The 14341-nt window shown below is 50.9% G+C and overlaps 1 protein-coding gene across 2 annotated transcripts in view; it reads right to left on the bottom strand.

Annotated features, from left to right (window-relative positions):
- The window catches only part of dync1h1 (dynein, cytoplasmic 1, heavy chain 1), a 116402-nt gene that overhangs the window by 60946 nt on the left and 41115 nt on the right, over positions 1-14341 (bottom strand). For both annotated transcript variants that reach the window (XM_082142419.1, XM_082142420.1), the window contains exons 19-29: positions 14185-14295; positions 13540-13749; positions 12740-12886; positions 12247-12413; positions 11985-12158; positions 10759-10924; positions 9750-9938; positions 9091-9285; positions 8503-8785; positions 6789-6889; positions 5952-6111 (exon numbers count right to left, since the gene is read on the bottom strand). In XM_082142419.1, the coding sequence (XP_081998545.1) occupies positions 5952-6111; positions 6789-6889; positions 8503-8785; positions 9091-9285; positions 9750-9938; positions 10759-10924; positions 11985-12158; positions 12247-12413; positions 12740-12886; positions 13540-13749; positions 14185-14295 (1903 nt within the window). The remainder of the gene's footprint in view (positions 1-5951; positions 6112-6788; positions 6890-8502; positions 8786-9090; positions 9286-9749; positions 9939-10758; positions 10925-11984; positions 12159-12246; positions 12414-12739; positions 12887-13539; positions 13750-14184; positions 14296-14341) is intronic.

Genomic DNA, 14341 nt, shown 5'->3' with positions numbered 1-14341 from the left:
GTACGTACTGCGGTCTCGGTTGGGGTTGGTGTGTGTGTGTGTGTGTGTGTGCTGTACGTACTGTGGTCTCGGTTGGGGTTGGTGTGTGTGTGTGTGTGTGCTGTACGTACTGCGGTCTTGGTTGGGGTTGGTGTGTGTGTGTGTGTGTGCTGTACGTACTGCGGTCTCGGTTGGGGTTGGTGTGTGTGTGTGTGTGCTGTGTGTGTGTGTGTGCTGTACGTACTGCGGTCTTGGTTGGGGTTGGTGTGTGTGTGTGTGTGTGTGTGCTGTACGTACTGCGGTCTCGGTTGGGGTTGGTGTGTGTGTGTGTGTGTGCTGTACGTACTGCGGTCTTGGTTGGGGTTGGTGTGTGTGTGTGTGTGTGCTGTACGTACTGCGGTCTCGGTTAGGGTTGGTGTGTGTGTGTGTGTGTGCTGTACGTACTGCGGTCTCGGTTGGGGTTGTGTGTGTGTGTGTTTGTGTGTGCTGTACGTACTGCGGTCTCGGTTGGGGTTGGTGTGTGTGTGTGTGTGTGTGTGTGTGTGTGCTGTACGTACTGCGGTCTCGGTTGGGGTTGGTGTGTGTGTGTGTGTGTGCTGTACGTACTGCGGTCTGGGTTGGGGTTGGTGTGTGTGTTTGTGTGTGTGTGTGTGTGCTGTACGTACTGCGGTCTCGGTTGGGGTTGGTGTGTGTGTGTGTGTGTGCTGTACGTACTGCGGTCTCGGTTGGGGTTGTGTGTGTGTGTGTGTGTGTGCTGTACGTACTGCGGTCTCGGTTGGGGTTGGTGTGTGTGTGTGTGTGTGTGTGTGTGCGCTGTACGTACTGCGGTCTCGGTTGGGGTTGGTGTGTGTGTGTGTGTGTGTGCTGTACGTACTGCGGTCTCGGTTGGGGTTGGTGTGTGTGTGTGTGTGCTGTACGTACTGCGGTCTCGGTTGGGGTTGGTGTGTGTGTGTGTGTGTGCTGTACGTACTGCGGTCTCGGTTGGGGTTGTGTGTGTGTGTGTGTGTGTGTGCTGTACGTACTGCGGTCTCGGTTGGGGTTGTGTGTGTGTGTGTGTGTGTGTGCTGTACGTACTGCGGTCTGGGTTGGGGTTGGTGTGTGTGTTTGTGTGTGTGTGTGTGTGTGTGTGCTGTACGTACTGCGGTCTCGGTTGGGGTTGTGTGTGTGTGTGTGTGTGTGTGCTGTACGTACTGCGGTCTCGGTTGGGGTTGTGTGTGTGTGTGTGTGTGTGTGCTGTACGTACTGCGGTCTGGGTTGGGGTTGGTGTGTGTGTTTGTGTGTGTGTGTGTGTGTGTGTGCTGTACGTACTGCGGTCTGGGTTGGGGTTGGTGTGTGTGTTTGTGTGTGTGTGTGTGTGTGTGTGTTGTACGTACTGCGGTCTCGGTTGGGGTTGGTGTGTGTGTTTGTGTGTGTGTGTGTGTGTGTGCTGTACGTACTGCGGTCTCGGTTGGGGTTGGGGTGTGTGTGTGTGTGTGTGTGTGTGTGTGTGTGTGTGCTGTACGTACTGCGGTCTCGGTTGGGGTTGGTGTGTGTGTTTGTGTGTGTGTGTGTGTGTGTGCTGTACGTACTGCGGTCTCGGTTGGGGTTGGGGTGTGTGTGTGTGTGTGTGTGTGCTGTACGTACTGCGGTCTCGGTTGGGGTTGGTGTGTGTGTGTGTGTGTGTGTGTGTGTGTGTGTGTGCTGTACGTACTGCGGTCTGGGTTGGGGTTGGGGTGTGTGTGTGTGTGCTGTACGTACTGTGGTCTCGGTTGGGGTTGGTGTGTGTGTGTGTGTGTTGTACGTACTGCGGTCTGGGTTGGGGTTGGTGTGTGTGTGTGTGTGCTGTACGTACTGTGGTCTCGGTTGGGGTTGGTGTGTGTGTGTGTGTGTGTGTGCTGTACGTACTGCGGTCTCGGTTGGGGTTGGGGTGTGTGTGTGTGTGTTGTACGTACTGTGGTCTCGGTTGGGGTTGGTGTGTGTGTGTGTGTGTGTTGTACATACTGCGGTCTCGGTTGGGGTTGGTGTGTGTGTGTGTGTGTGTGTTGGTACGTACTGTGGTCTCGGTTGGGGTTGGTGTGTGTGTGTTGTACATACTGTGGTCTCGGTTGGGGTTGGTGTGTGTGTGTGTGTGTGTTGTACGTACTGTGGTCTCGGTTGGGGTTGGTGTGTGTGTGTGTTGTACGTACTGTGGTCTCGGTTGGGGTTGGTGTGTGTGTGTGTGTGTGTGTGTGTGTGTGTTGTACGTACTGCGGTCTCGGTTGGGGTTGGGGTGTGTGTGTGTGTGCTGTACGTACTGCGGTCTCGGTTGGGGTTGGGGTGTGTGTGTGTGTGTGTGTGTGTGTGTGTGTGTTGTACGTACTGCGGTCTCGGTTGGGGTTGGTGTGTGTGTGTGTGTGTGTGTGTGTTGTACGTACTGCGGTCTCGGTTGGGGTTGGTGTGTGTGTGTGTGTGTGTGTTGTACGTACTGCGGTCTCGGTTGGGGTTGGTGTGTGTGTGTGTGTGTGTGTGTGTGTGTGTGCTGTACGTACTGCGGTCTCGGTTAGGGTTGGTGTGTGTGTGTGCTGTACGTACTGCGGTCTCGGTTGGGGTTGGTGTGTGTGTGTGTGTGTGTGTGTGTGTGTGTGCTGTACGTACTGCGGTCTCGGTTGGGGTTGGTGTGTGTGTGTGTGTGTGTGTGTGTGTGTGTGCTGTACGTACTGTGGTCTCGGTTGGGGTTGGTGTGTGTGTGTGTGTGTGTGTGTGTGTGTTGTACGTACTGTGGTCTCGGTTGGGGTTGGTGTGTGTGTGTGTGTGTGTGTGTGTGTGCTGTACGTACTGTGGTCTCGGTTGGGGTTGGTGTGTGTGTGTGTGTGTTGTACGTACTGTGGTCTCGGTTGGGGTTGGTGTGTGTGTGTGTGTGTTGTACGTACTGTGGTCTCGGTTGGGGTTGGTGTGTGTGTGTGTGTGTGTGTGTGTGCTGTACGTACTGTGGTCTCGGTTGGGGTTGGTGTGTGTGTGTGTGTGTTGTACGTACTGTGGTCTCGGTTGGGGTTGGTGTGTGTGTGTGTGTGTTGTACGTACTGTGGTCTCGGTTGGGGTTGGTGTGTGTGTGTGTGTGTGTGTGTGTGTGTTGTACGTACTGTGGTCTCGGTTGGGGTTGGGGTGTGTGTGTGTGCTGTACGTACTGTGGTCTCGGTTGGGGTTGGTGTGTGTGTGTGTGTGTGTGTGTGTTGTACGTACTGTGGTCTCGGTTGGGGTTGGTGTGTGTGTGTGTGTGTGTGTGTGTTGTACGTACTGTGGTCTCGGTTGGGGTTGGTGTGTGTGTGTGTGTGTGTGCTGTACGTACTGCGGTCTCGGTTAGGGTTGGTGTGTGTGTTGTATGTACTGCGGTCTCGGTTGGGGTTGGTGTGTGTGTGTGTGTGTGCTGTACGTACTGTGGTCTCGGTTGGGGTTGGTGTGTGTGTGTGTGTGTGCTGTACGTACTGTGGTCTCGGTTGGGGTTGGTGTGTGTGTGTGTGTGTGCTGTACGTACTGTGGTCTCGATTAGGGTTGGTGTGTGTGTGTGTGTGTGCTGTACGTACTGCGGTCTCGGTTGGGGTTGGGGTGTGTGTGTGTGTGTGTGTGTGTGTGTGTGTTGTACATACTGCGGTCTCGGTTGGGGTTGGGGTGTGTGTGTGTGTGTGTGTGTGTGTTGTACATACTGCGGTCTCGGTTGGGGTTGGTGTGTGTGTGTGTGTGTGTGTGTGTGTGTGTGTGTGTTGTACGTACTGCGGTCTCGGTTGGGGTTGGTGTGTGTGTGTGTGTGTGTTGTACGTACTGCGGTCTCGGTTGGGGTTGGTGTGTGTGTGTGTGTGTTGTACGTACTGTGGTCTCGGTTGGGGTTGGTGTGTGTGTGTGTGTGTGTGTGTTGTACGTACTGTGGTCTCGGTTGGGGTTGGTGTGTGTGTGTGTGTTGTACGTACTGTGGTCTCGGTTGGGGTTGGTGTGTGTGTGTGTGTTGTACGTACTGTGGTCTCGGTTGGGGTTGGTGTGTGTGTGTGTGTGTGTGTGTTGTACATACTGCGGTCTCGGTTGGGGTTGGTGTGTGTGTGTGTGTGTGTGTTGTACGTACTGCGGTCTCGGTTGGGGTTGGTGTGTGTGTGTGTGTGTGTGTGTGTGTGTTGTACGTACTGCGGTCTCGGTTGGGGTTGATGTGTGTGTGTGTGTGTGTGTGTGTGTGTGTTGTACGTACTGCGGTCTCGGGGTTGGTGTGTGTGTGTGTGTGTGTGTGTGTTGTACGTACTGCGGTCTCGGTTGGGGTTGGTGTGTGTGTGTGTGTGTGTGTGTTGTACGTACTGCGGTCTCGGTTGGGGTTGATGTGTGTGTGTGTGTGTGTGTGTGTGTTGTACGTACTGCGGTCTCGGTTGGGGTTGGTGTGTGTGTGTGTGTGTTGTACGTACTGCGGTCTCGGTTGGGGTTGGTGTGTGTGTGTGTGTGTGTGTGTGTGTGTTGTACGTACTGCGGTCTCGGTTGGGGTTGATGTGTGTGTGTGTGTGTGTGTGTGTGTTGTACGTACTGCGGTCTCGGTTGGGGTTGGTGTGTGTGTGTGTGTGTGTGTGTGTTGTACGTACTGCGGTCTCGGTTGGGGTTGATGTGTGTGTGTGTGTGTGTGTGTGTGTGTGTTGTACGTACTGCGGTCTCGGTTGGGGTTGGTGTGTGTGTGTGTGTGTGTGTGTGTGTGTGTTGTACGTACTGCGGTCTCGGTTGGGGTTGGTGTGTGTGTGTGTGTGTGTGTTGTACGTACTGCGGTCTCGGTTGGGGTTGATGTGTGTGTGTGTGTGTGTGTGTGTGTTGTACGTACTGCGGTCTCGGTTGGGGTTGATGTGTGTGTGTGTGTGTGTGTGTGTGTGTGTTGTACGTACTGCGGTCTCGGTTGGGGTGAATGTGTGTGTGTGTGTGTGTGTGTGTGTGTGTTGTACGTACTGCGGTCTCGGTTGGGGTTGATGTGTGTGTGTGTGTGTGTGTGTGTGTTGTACGTACTGCGGTCTCGGTTGGGGTTGATGTGTGTGTGTGTGTGTGTGTGTGTGTTGTACGTACTGCGGTCTCGGTTGGGGTTGATGTGTGTGTGTGTGTGTGTGTGTGTGTGTTGTACGTACTGCGGTCTCGGTTGGGGTTGATGTGTGTGTGTGTGTGTGTGTGTGTGTTGTACGTACTGCGGTCTCGGTTGGGGTTGATGTGTGTGTGTGTGTGTGTGTTGTACGTACTGCGGTCTCGGTTGGGGTTGATGTGTGTGTGTGTGTGTGTGTGTGTGTTGTACGTACTGCGGTCTCGGTTGGGGTTGATGTGTGTGTGTGTGTGTGTGTGTGTGTGTTGTACGTACTGCGGTCTCGGTTGGGGTGAATGTGTGTGTGTGTGTGTGTGTGTGTGTGTGTGTGTTGTACGTACTGCGGTCTCGGTTGGGGTTGATGTGTGTGTGTGTGTGTGTGTGTGTGTTGTACGTACTGCGGTCTCGGTTGGGGTTGATGTGTGTGTGTGTGTGTGTGTGTGTGTGTGTTGTACGTACTGCGGTCTCGGTTGGGGTTGATGTGTGTGTGTGTGTGTGTGTGTGTGTTGTACGTACTGCGGTCTCGGTTGGGGTTGATGTGTGTGTGTGTGTGTGTGTGTGTGTTGTACGTACTGCGGTCTCGGTTGGGGTTGATGTGTGTGTGTGTGTGTGTGTGTGTGTGTTGTACGTACTGCGGTCTCGGTTGGGGTTGATGTGTGTGTGTGTGTGTGTGTGTGTGTGTTGTACGTACTGCGGTCTCGGTTGGGGTTGGTGTGTGTGTGTGTGTGTGTGTGTGTGTGTGTGTTGTACGTACTGCGGTCTCGGTTGGGGTTGATGTGTGTGTGTGTGTGTGTGTGTGTGTTGTACGTACTGCGGTCTCGGTTGGGGTTGGTGTGTGTGTGTGTGTGTGTGTGTGTGTTGTACGTACTGCGGTCTCGGTTGGGGTTGATGTGTGTGTGTGTGTGTGTGTGTGTGTGTGTGTTGTACGTACTGCGGTCTCGGTTGGGGTTGATGTGTTCTCTCAGCGCCACCTGGATGTACTGCACCTGCTGAGAGACGGCCGACAGCATTCGCTCCTCCAGACGGTTGAACTCGTCGAAACAGCCCCAGGCTCCCACCTGACACAGGCCCACGAAGATGCGGCCCATCGCCTGCAGGATCACACACACACACACACACACACACACACACACACACACACAGAGTCAAGCACAGCGTGATCACTCACACACCTCGCTAACTTCACACTCAAGCACTTGATGCGGGGACACACGTCCAGTGAGAGCAAGGTCACATCACTGCTACAGTTCTCACCTGTCAAACACTAAACCTTTTTTTGCATTTATGTTTGGCCATGTGACAGATCTGATATTCTATTAGTGTATTTGTATTTCTGTTTTGCATAAAACTGAAGAATATTCGGTACATCCGTTATTCTACAATGATCTGATATTAACTTTTGCATGAAACGTCCATCATAATAGTTCAGTGCGCGCAAGAACATCATGACAACGTACAACACAAAGTCCCTCACGCGGGAAACACTAGACGCGTAAATGTGCGTAACACACATATATAAATCAAGCAAGCTAGTGCACATAGACCACGAAGGGTTGGCGAATAACATGAGCGGAGCAGAGGGAATAATATGGAATGTTTTCCAGAAAACTTCTTGCACAATATAAACTCAAGCACTTTTTAAGGACCTGTACTGCATCTGTGTGTGTTTATTTCCAAAACTTCCCAGGGCCTTTTCCCAGATTCACAACCTGTCAGGGACTCATGGGAACCCTGTGATAAAGACCCACTGTTGCGTCACCAACCGTACCTGGAAGTCGAAGGTCTCGTCGCAGTTGAAGACCAACACGAAGCGGCCCAGCTGATGACCCAGAGCCTTCACCGACTCCGTCTTCCCCGTTCCAGCGGGACCTGCAGGACAAGGCCAACGGTCACACACTCACGTTAGGGAAGTTTACACACACACACACACACTCACGTTAGGGAAGTTTACACACACACACTCACGTTTGGGAAGTTTACACACACACACACTCACGTTTGGGAAGTTTACACACACACACTCACGTTTGGGAAGTTTACACACACACACACACACTAACGTTTGGGAAGTTTACACACACACACACACTCACGTTTGGGAAGTTCACACACACACACACACACACACACTCACGTTTGGGAAGTTCACACACACACACACACACACACACACACACACACACGTTTGGGAAGTTCACACACAGATGATCACAGCTTTCAAAAGATTTCAAAACCGTTTCAAAGTTTGCGTTCTCGAGCTCCACACACTGCGAGTGAGCGGCCGGAGCGTGTTAAGAGTTTTCTGTGAGAGCGGTGTGTGTTAGCGGTGCATAAGTTAATAACTAATGATCTTTGCAATGGAAGTGAAATCAATCAAAACTAACTTTATCTGGACATTAACTTTATTCTAGATCTGCTGTAAAGCCTAATCTCTGTTACTGTAATCTCCTGTTATCACTGTAAAGCTGCTGTGATCTGTGGTGTTAGAGCACTGCACACGTCACACTCAGTGGGATTCTGGGAGAAACAGCAGACACAAGCCACGTTTCCATTACAGATTTGCGCAAAACTTTAGCGATATTTTCTAAATGTCGATAAAAAAAACTCTTGTGAAATGACGCCGTTTCCATGAACCGATGTCATGTGACTAAAACATCATTTGTTCCTAACTCCAAAAATCACGGCAACGGATGTCGGTGAGTTTGCGTATATCCCGGCCACCGCACTAGCATCACCGCAGGAGACGTAGGCGTTTACCCGAGCGTTAGCGGCTTGTGAGCGACACACTGTGAAGTGTTTCTCCCTCAGTTCTGCTTCAGGCTCTGGATTAGCTGTGCCTAACCCTAACCCTGGATTAGCTGTGGCATTTCTCTGTGGTTTAGAACCCAGTTTTCCTGCAATACTTTAGTCTTGAGTTTAATAAAGAACTCAAGTCTCATCTTCTGTCCAATACCGCACCTTCTTTAAGAATGATCTTTACCTACGTCAGGTGACCTGTAAATGCTTTTCTCAATTCGCACCGAGACGCGTGCGGGCACTGAGACGCGTGCGGGCGGGCACTGAGACGCGTGCGGGCGGGCACTGAGACGCGCGCGGGCACTGAGACGCGCGCGGGCACTGAGACGCGCGCGGGCACTGAGACGCGCGCGGGCGGGCACTGAGACGCGCGCGGGCGGGCACTGAGACGCGTGCGGGCGGGCACTGAGACGCGTGCGGGCACTGAGACGCGTGCGGGCGGGCACTGAGACGCGTGCGGGCACTGAGACGCGTGCGGGCGGGCACTGAGACGCGTGCGGGCGGGCACTGAGACGCGTGCGGGCACTGAGACGCGTGCGGGCGGGCACTGAGACGCGTGCGGGCACTGAGACGCGTGCGGGCACTGAGACGCGTGCGGGCGGGCACTGAGACGCGTGCGGGCACTGAGACGCGCGCGGGCACTGAGACGCGCGCGGGCGGGCACTGAGACGCGCGCGGGCACTGACCGAAGGGCGACCCCCCGAGCCGGGCCTCCAGCGCCTGGGTCATGGTCAGGTAGCAGCGGTCCGTTAGCGGCGTCTGCACTAGCTTGTCCTGCACGCCCAGGTACTCGAAGCCGTAGTTGAACTTGGCGTTGGCCATCTGGATGGAGAGCTGCTGCAGGACGTCCGTCTGCTTCGGGTCGAAGTAGAAGCGCATCTGACTGAGCCACTCGAACGACTTCGGGTTGTCGATCTTGTTGCGGATCAGCGCTCTGGTCACGTCTCTCTGGTGCACTAACTCCGTGATCTAGGAGGAAACACAGGCTTTCAGTTCCAATGAGCCAAAGTTTGAAAACACAAGTTACAACACATCTACATTACTGTCATAACTCCATATCTATACATCTATCCATCTAACTATATATAGATTATTATTCTCTCATTTTTAACATTTTGACTTTTAGAGGCTTTTGCATCAGAGGTATATATATATATATCAAGGACTGCATGATATTGAAGAAAAACTCGATAACTCATTAAGTAATGCGACGCACACACAAACACACACACACTCTCTCTCTCTCTCTCTCTCTCTCTCTCTCTCTCTCTCACCAGATGCTCCAGCTTCCTCCTGCGCAGCGGCGGCTGCTCCATCAGGACGGTGTCCGCTAGCAGGTTTAGCGTCGCCTCCACGTTCACTAGCACGGCCTGAAGCGGGTCCATGTTCTCGGCGCCGGCGATCGTGGTCAGCGCGTTCTCCACGTTCTCTGACCAGTCGATCTGGGTCGACAGAACCACCAGCTGGGCCTGAACGCAGCGGAGGCGGGGTTTAGAGGTCATGTGGCGTGTGCACACGCTGGCCGCGTCTCAGGCTACGTTCAGTCAGTCCAAATCAGATTATGGTGCATATCCGATTGAAATCAGATCAGAATTAGCTCAAATAAAATAAGCTTAAAGCAAATAAAGAACCCATGTAGGAGAATAGTTATTATGCGCAAATATCAGGAAACTCTGAATATTTGTGCAGTGAGAGCATGTCATGTCTTGTGACATATAGACGCGCACATCAACCCGATCACATGATTAGCGTTCATGTAAACACTACACTCAGATTCATCAATAACGATGAATTCAGTCCGACTGACACAGAAACGCAGCCGGTGTGGACGTCAGGAATCTCAGACTCCAATCGGATTCACAAATAACCGTATTTGGACTGACAGTGTGAACGCAGCAGAGACGGGTTCAGAGGTCATGTGACGTGAGGTCACCTGGTATCGGTCGATCCAGTTCAGGTATGTGCTGAGGTCGATGCCGCTGCCCTTGTTGAAGGCGGCCACCTCCGTCACGGACTCGGCTAGCAGCTTCGCTAGCGTCACACGCATCTCGCGCTCCACCAGCGTCAGCCACTCGTTGATCTTCGGGTGCTCTGTGATGGACACCGCAGTCTTGTAGAACACCTGGAAACAGCAGCACAGCAACACATGAACGGGCCTGAGCTGAAGAGTGCAACGGTTCATCACTGTGAGCTTTACTCGTCCTTCCCTCTGGACACTTTCACCCAAACTCGTTTTTTTTAAAACTTGTGTCGCACTTGAAACATGAATACACATGTTCGAGGAGTTTTGTGGTTGAAATTTAAAAAAAAGTAACACATCCTTCCCTCTCGGCTCAATCTGACCCCCTTAGGAATGCGAGGAATGCTTCAGTACACATAGAAAAACATAAAAATGCTCAAAATTCAACAAAAAATGCTAAAACTTCACCAAAAAAGGATTTTGTAATGTCTACATGTGTATCTAAATGCACACTGAAGAAAAACTGACTTTAGGACCCAGAGGAACAGCTCATTTACTCCATATAGAGCTATAAGGCCATCTAGAGTCATCAAATATCATCTTAGATTATTATATTCCACAAGAGCTAAGCAAAGACTCCCTATGTAAGATATTTAGAGCTGAATTAAAAGGGTTATGCATGAAATGTAGTTATTTTGAATTTAAGTTGAAAGAATCTGAGGAATGTTTCTAAATTAATATTATTTATTATTTCTTGATCAAATCTAGTACTTTAAAAGGTAAATAAAAAATAATAAAAAATGAAATGAAATGAGCTTTCTGGACAAAAAATAAATAAAAGTGAAGTATAATTTTAGGGGCTTCGGGTCATTTGGAGCCATGAGGGGAAGATGTGTTACATAGGGAAGGATCTGAATAAAGCACTCTATGAACAGGCTAGTCATCTGTGGGCTAGTCATCTGTGGGCTAGCACGAGTCGCACCTCCTCTCCCTCTCGGGACGAGATGCCCAGGACCTCAGTGCTATCCTCGTTCAGCAGAATGCTGGACACTCCTGCAAACATCTTCTTGAAGTGCTTCTGAAGCTTGGCCACGTTCTTGCTGTTGCCAATGATCTCCAGCAGATCTTCATCTCCCACGAAGTAGAACCTGCAGGAGACGGTAACGAGTGTTTAGTGTTTATAAGCGTGACATGGAGACACAACCAACATATCTGGCAGAGCAAGAACTATTAATGCACAATTCTGAAAGCAGTTTCTCGGTCACTAACTCGTCGGCTAACCCTTCCTAGACGTCACACTAAATAGCGCTCACTCTGTCAGCTGGCTTCAGTCCTGCATCACATGACCTTCAGTTTATTTAGTCAACCGATCCTGTTTTTTAGTCTAGTCAGGCTTAGGTTGAGGAGACGTCTGGGAACTTTTGTGTTTGTTTGTGTCATGGGTTTTAATGGTGAGACTTTTGTTTTTGTAATCATTTGTATTTAGATCGGTATCAGACAAAATGTTCATATCGGTGCGTCCCTAACCCTATCGGTGCGTCCCTAACCCTATCGGTGCGTCTCAAACCCTATCGGTGCGTCCCTAACCCTATCGGTGCGTCCCTAACCCTATCGGTGCGTCCCTAACCCTATCGGTGCGTCCCTAACCCTATCGGTGCGTCCCTAACCCTATCGGTGCGTCCCTAACCCTATCGGTGCGTCCCTAACCCTATCGGTGCGTCCCTAACCCTATCGGTGCGTCCCTAACCCTATCGGTGCGTCCCTAACCCTATCGGTGCGTCCCTAACCCTATCGGTGCGTCCCTAACCCTATCAGTGCGTCCCTAACCCTATCGGTGCGTCCCTAACCCTATCGGTGCGTCCCTAACCCTATCGGTGCGTCTCAAACCCTATCGGTGCGTCCCTAACCCTATCGGTGCGTCCCTAACCCTATCGGTGCGTCCCTAACCCTATCGGTGCGTCTCAAACCCTATCGGTGCGTCCCTAACCCTATCGGTGCGTCCCTAACCCTATCGGTGCGTCCCTAACCCTATCGGTGCGTCTCAAACCCTATCGGTGCGTCCCTAACCCTATCAGTGCGTCCCTAACCCTATCGGTGCGTCCCTAACCCTTTCCTCAGTTCTGGTTAAAGTGAACACTAATCTAAACCAAACTAAGGGTTCCCATGATCCTCTCGTCTAATGAACGGCTGATGTTGTGATGGTCTGACCTGGGGAAAGACGAGCGCTCTCTCTCCAGATATTCTCCCAGTGCCTTCTGGATCTTTCCCAGCAGATCAGCCAGTCTCTCCAGCGACCTCTGAACCCCCTGGATGTTCAGGACGTCCATGACCAGAGGAGACTTGGTCACCTTCTTCATCAGAGCCAGAAACTCAGTGCTGATGCTGTAAAACACACGGGTCACATGTTCAGTCCACAGCCTGAGATCTGCAGCACACTAGTATAGTGTAATGGCTGTGTTTGACCTCTGACCTCTGGAAGCGCTGGGTCTCCACGGGGAGCAGGTGTTTGATGTCTGCGCTGCCGGTGAAGATGCCCTCCAGGTAAACCCAGCGGCGCTGCACGTCGATCCACACGTCGAACAGCGCCATGATGCGGTTGAGCTTGTCCTCCCAGCTCAGAGCGTCTTCCTCGAACACCTGACGAGAGAGGGATAGCTTTATCTAATGCCAGGTCTCAGATGCTCTTACACAAATACAAATATCATACATATTCCAAGCAAACAAACACAAGTCATGTGATCACCCGCGGAGAAGCCAGCGCTAGCAGAACGCAGACGCCACTAACAGATGCTGTTCTTTTCTCTGCGGTTCGATTCTCCATTTTGAATCAAATTTCAATTCTATATCGAATTGAACTTTGGAATCGAATCATGACCGAAAGAGTCGAGTCGTGGGATTGCAGAAGATCCCCAGCCGTACTGAGAGTGGAACCGCTCACATGACCGAGCTGTAATCAGTGTTACCTTGTAGTACGGGGAGAGCTTCATGGCAGACACGCTGTTGATGTGCTCCTTGACCCGGTTGAACAGATCATCCCATCCACGAATCAGACGACACTTGTTCTGATAGTTGACCAGATCGAGCTCGTACGAGTTCCACACCTCACGGATCTGCAGGCCAGAGGACACCGCGTTAGGACACAGCGTTGGGGGAACTCATTACAAGAAACTGGAGTTATGTAATCAGATTACTTTTTCAAGTATTCATTACTTTACTACTAAATTTACAACAAAATATCTGAGTTACTTTTTCAAATAATACGCAAACCTCCAATAACTAAATATGTTCAATAAAACATAAATTTTTATGCATTTAATCTCACTTTATTGACCAATGTACTTGATTCTGAGCTTCGATGATTCAGTTACACCATGAACAAAAATGACTATAGCTTTCTTTATTTTTATTGGTAAAGTAAGTGTTAAACTTGTTTCTCCTGCATCCTCTTCTTCTGTTATGTCTTCTTCCCTCTTCCTCTTCCTCGAGTGAATCTACATTTCCTTCAGTCTGAGGATTATTATTTTACTTTTGGTGTAAAAGGGTCTTTACATTTGGCCAAAAATTGAGCTTTTTTGTTATAAAAACAAGTCCAGCCCAGGTGGAAGAAAAGTAACGCAATATTGTATTGCATTACTTTTCACAGTAACTTCCCCAACCCTGTGTGTGTGTGTGTGCGTGTGTGCCTGTGTGTGTGCGTGCCTGTGTGTGAGCGTGTGTGTGTGTGTGAGCGTGTGTGTGTGTGTGAGCGTGTGTGTGTGATCACCTGTTTGAGGAACTCCTCGAGGGCCATCTCCCCCTGAGCCACCAGCAACACGTCCTTCACCACCATCTCGTTCTTCTGCAGGTCCACGTCCCAGATCTGGCCCAGACTCAGCTCTGACAGAACCCAGTTCACATGCAGACGCTTCATCAGCTGCTTCCAGTGCCGGTCCTTCAGCGCCTCCGACTTCAGCTCGATCACCAGCATGTTCACCTGGACATCAACAAGTCGTGCAAAAGGTGTTTTTACGCAAGTTTTAATTTATTCAATTAACACATCATCTAATCCCATTAATCATGAAGTGTGTTTATAATGCGTGTTATTTTATTAACCTAAAAATGAAAAGCTGGTTTGATCAGCCCAATAAAAGACAATTAACTGCAACTCTTTAATGAACATTAAAACGTTATAAAGCTTATCTGAGATCAGGTATAAATCATATAGAAACTGGTTCAGAGATAATCTCCCCTAATTTGGCGAACCATTGAAATTAGCAAAACGTTTAGAAACCGTAAAGACGTAACAAAGCCTAGTTTCCTGAAATCATGTGACTTTGATCCCGCTCCAAATCACTGGTTCAAAACAATGCCAAGGTTTCAGCGTTTCCTCACTAGCATGAGTGTCTGCTAGCGTGCAAGACCGGCTCACCTTCATGTAGCCTTTGAGCAGCCGCTGCACGTACTCGTACGAGGCGTACTGGCGCAGGCGAGCGGGGAAGTTCTTCAGCTGGTTCAGGAGCCCGTCCAGATTCTGACGCAGCTGTGGGGAACGAGAGCACGAGTCAGTGAAGCTAGCGCTCGGACAC

The sequence above is a fragment of the Leuciscus leuciscus genome, assembly GCF_965113295.1.
Source record: "Leuciscus leuciscus genome assembly, chromosome: 17".
NCBI lineage: Eukaryota > Metazoa > Chordata > Actinopteri > Cypriniformes > Leuciscidae > Leuciscus > Leuciscus leuciscus.
Note: the sequence above shows the minus strand (reverse complement) of the source record. Positions and strands in the feature narration are given on the sequence as shown.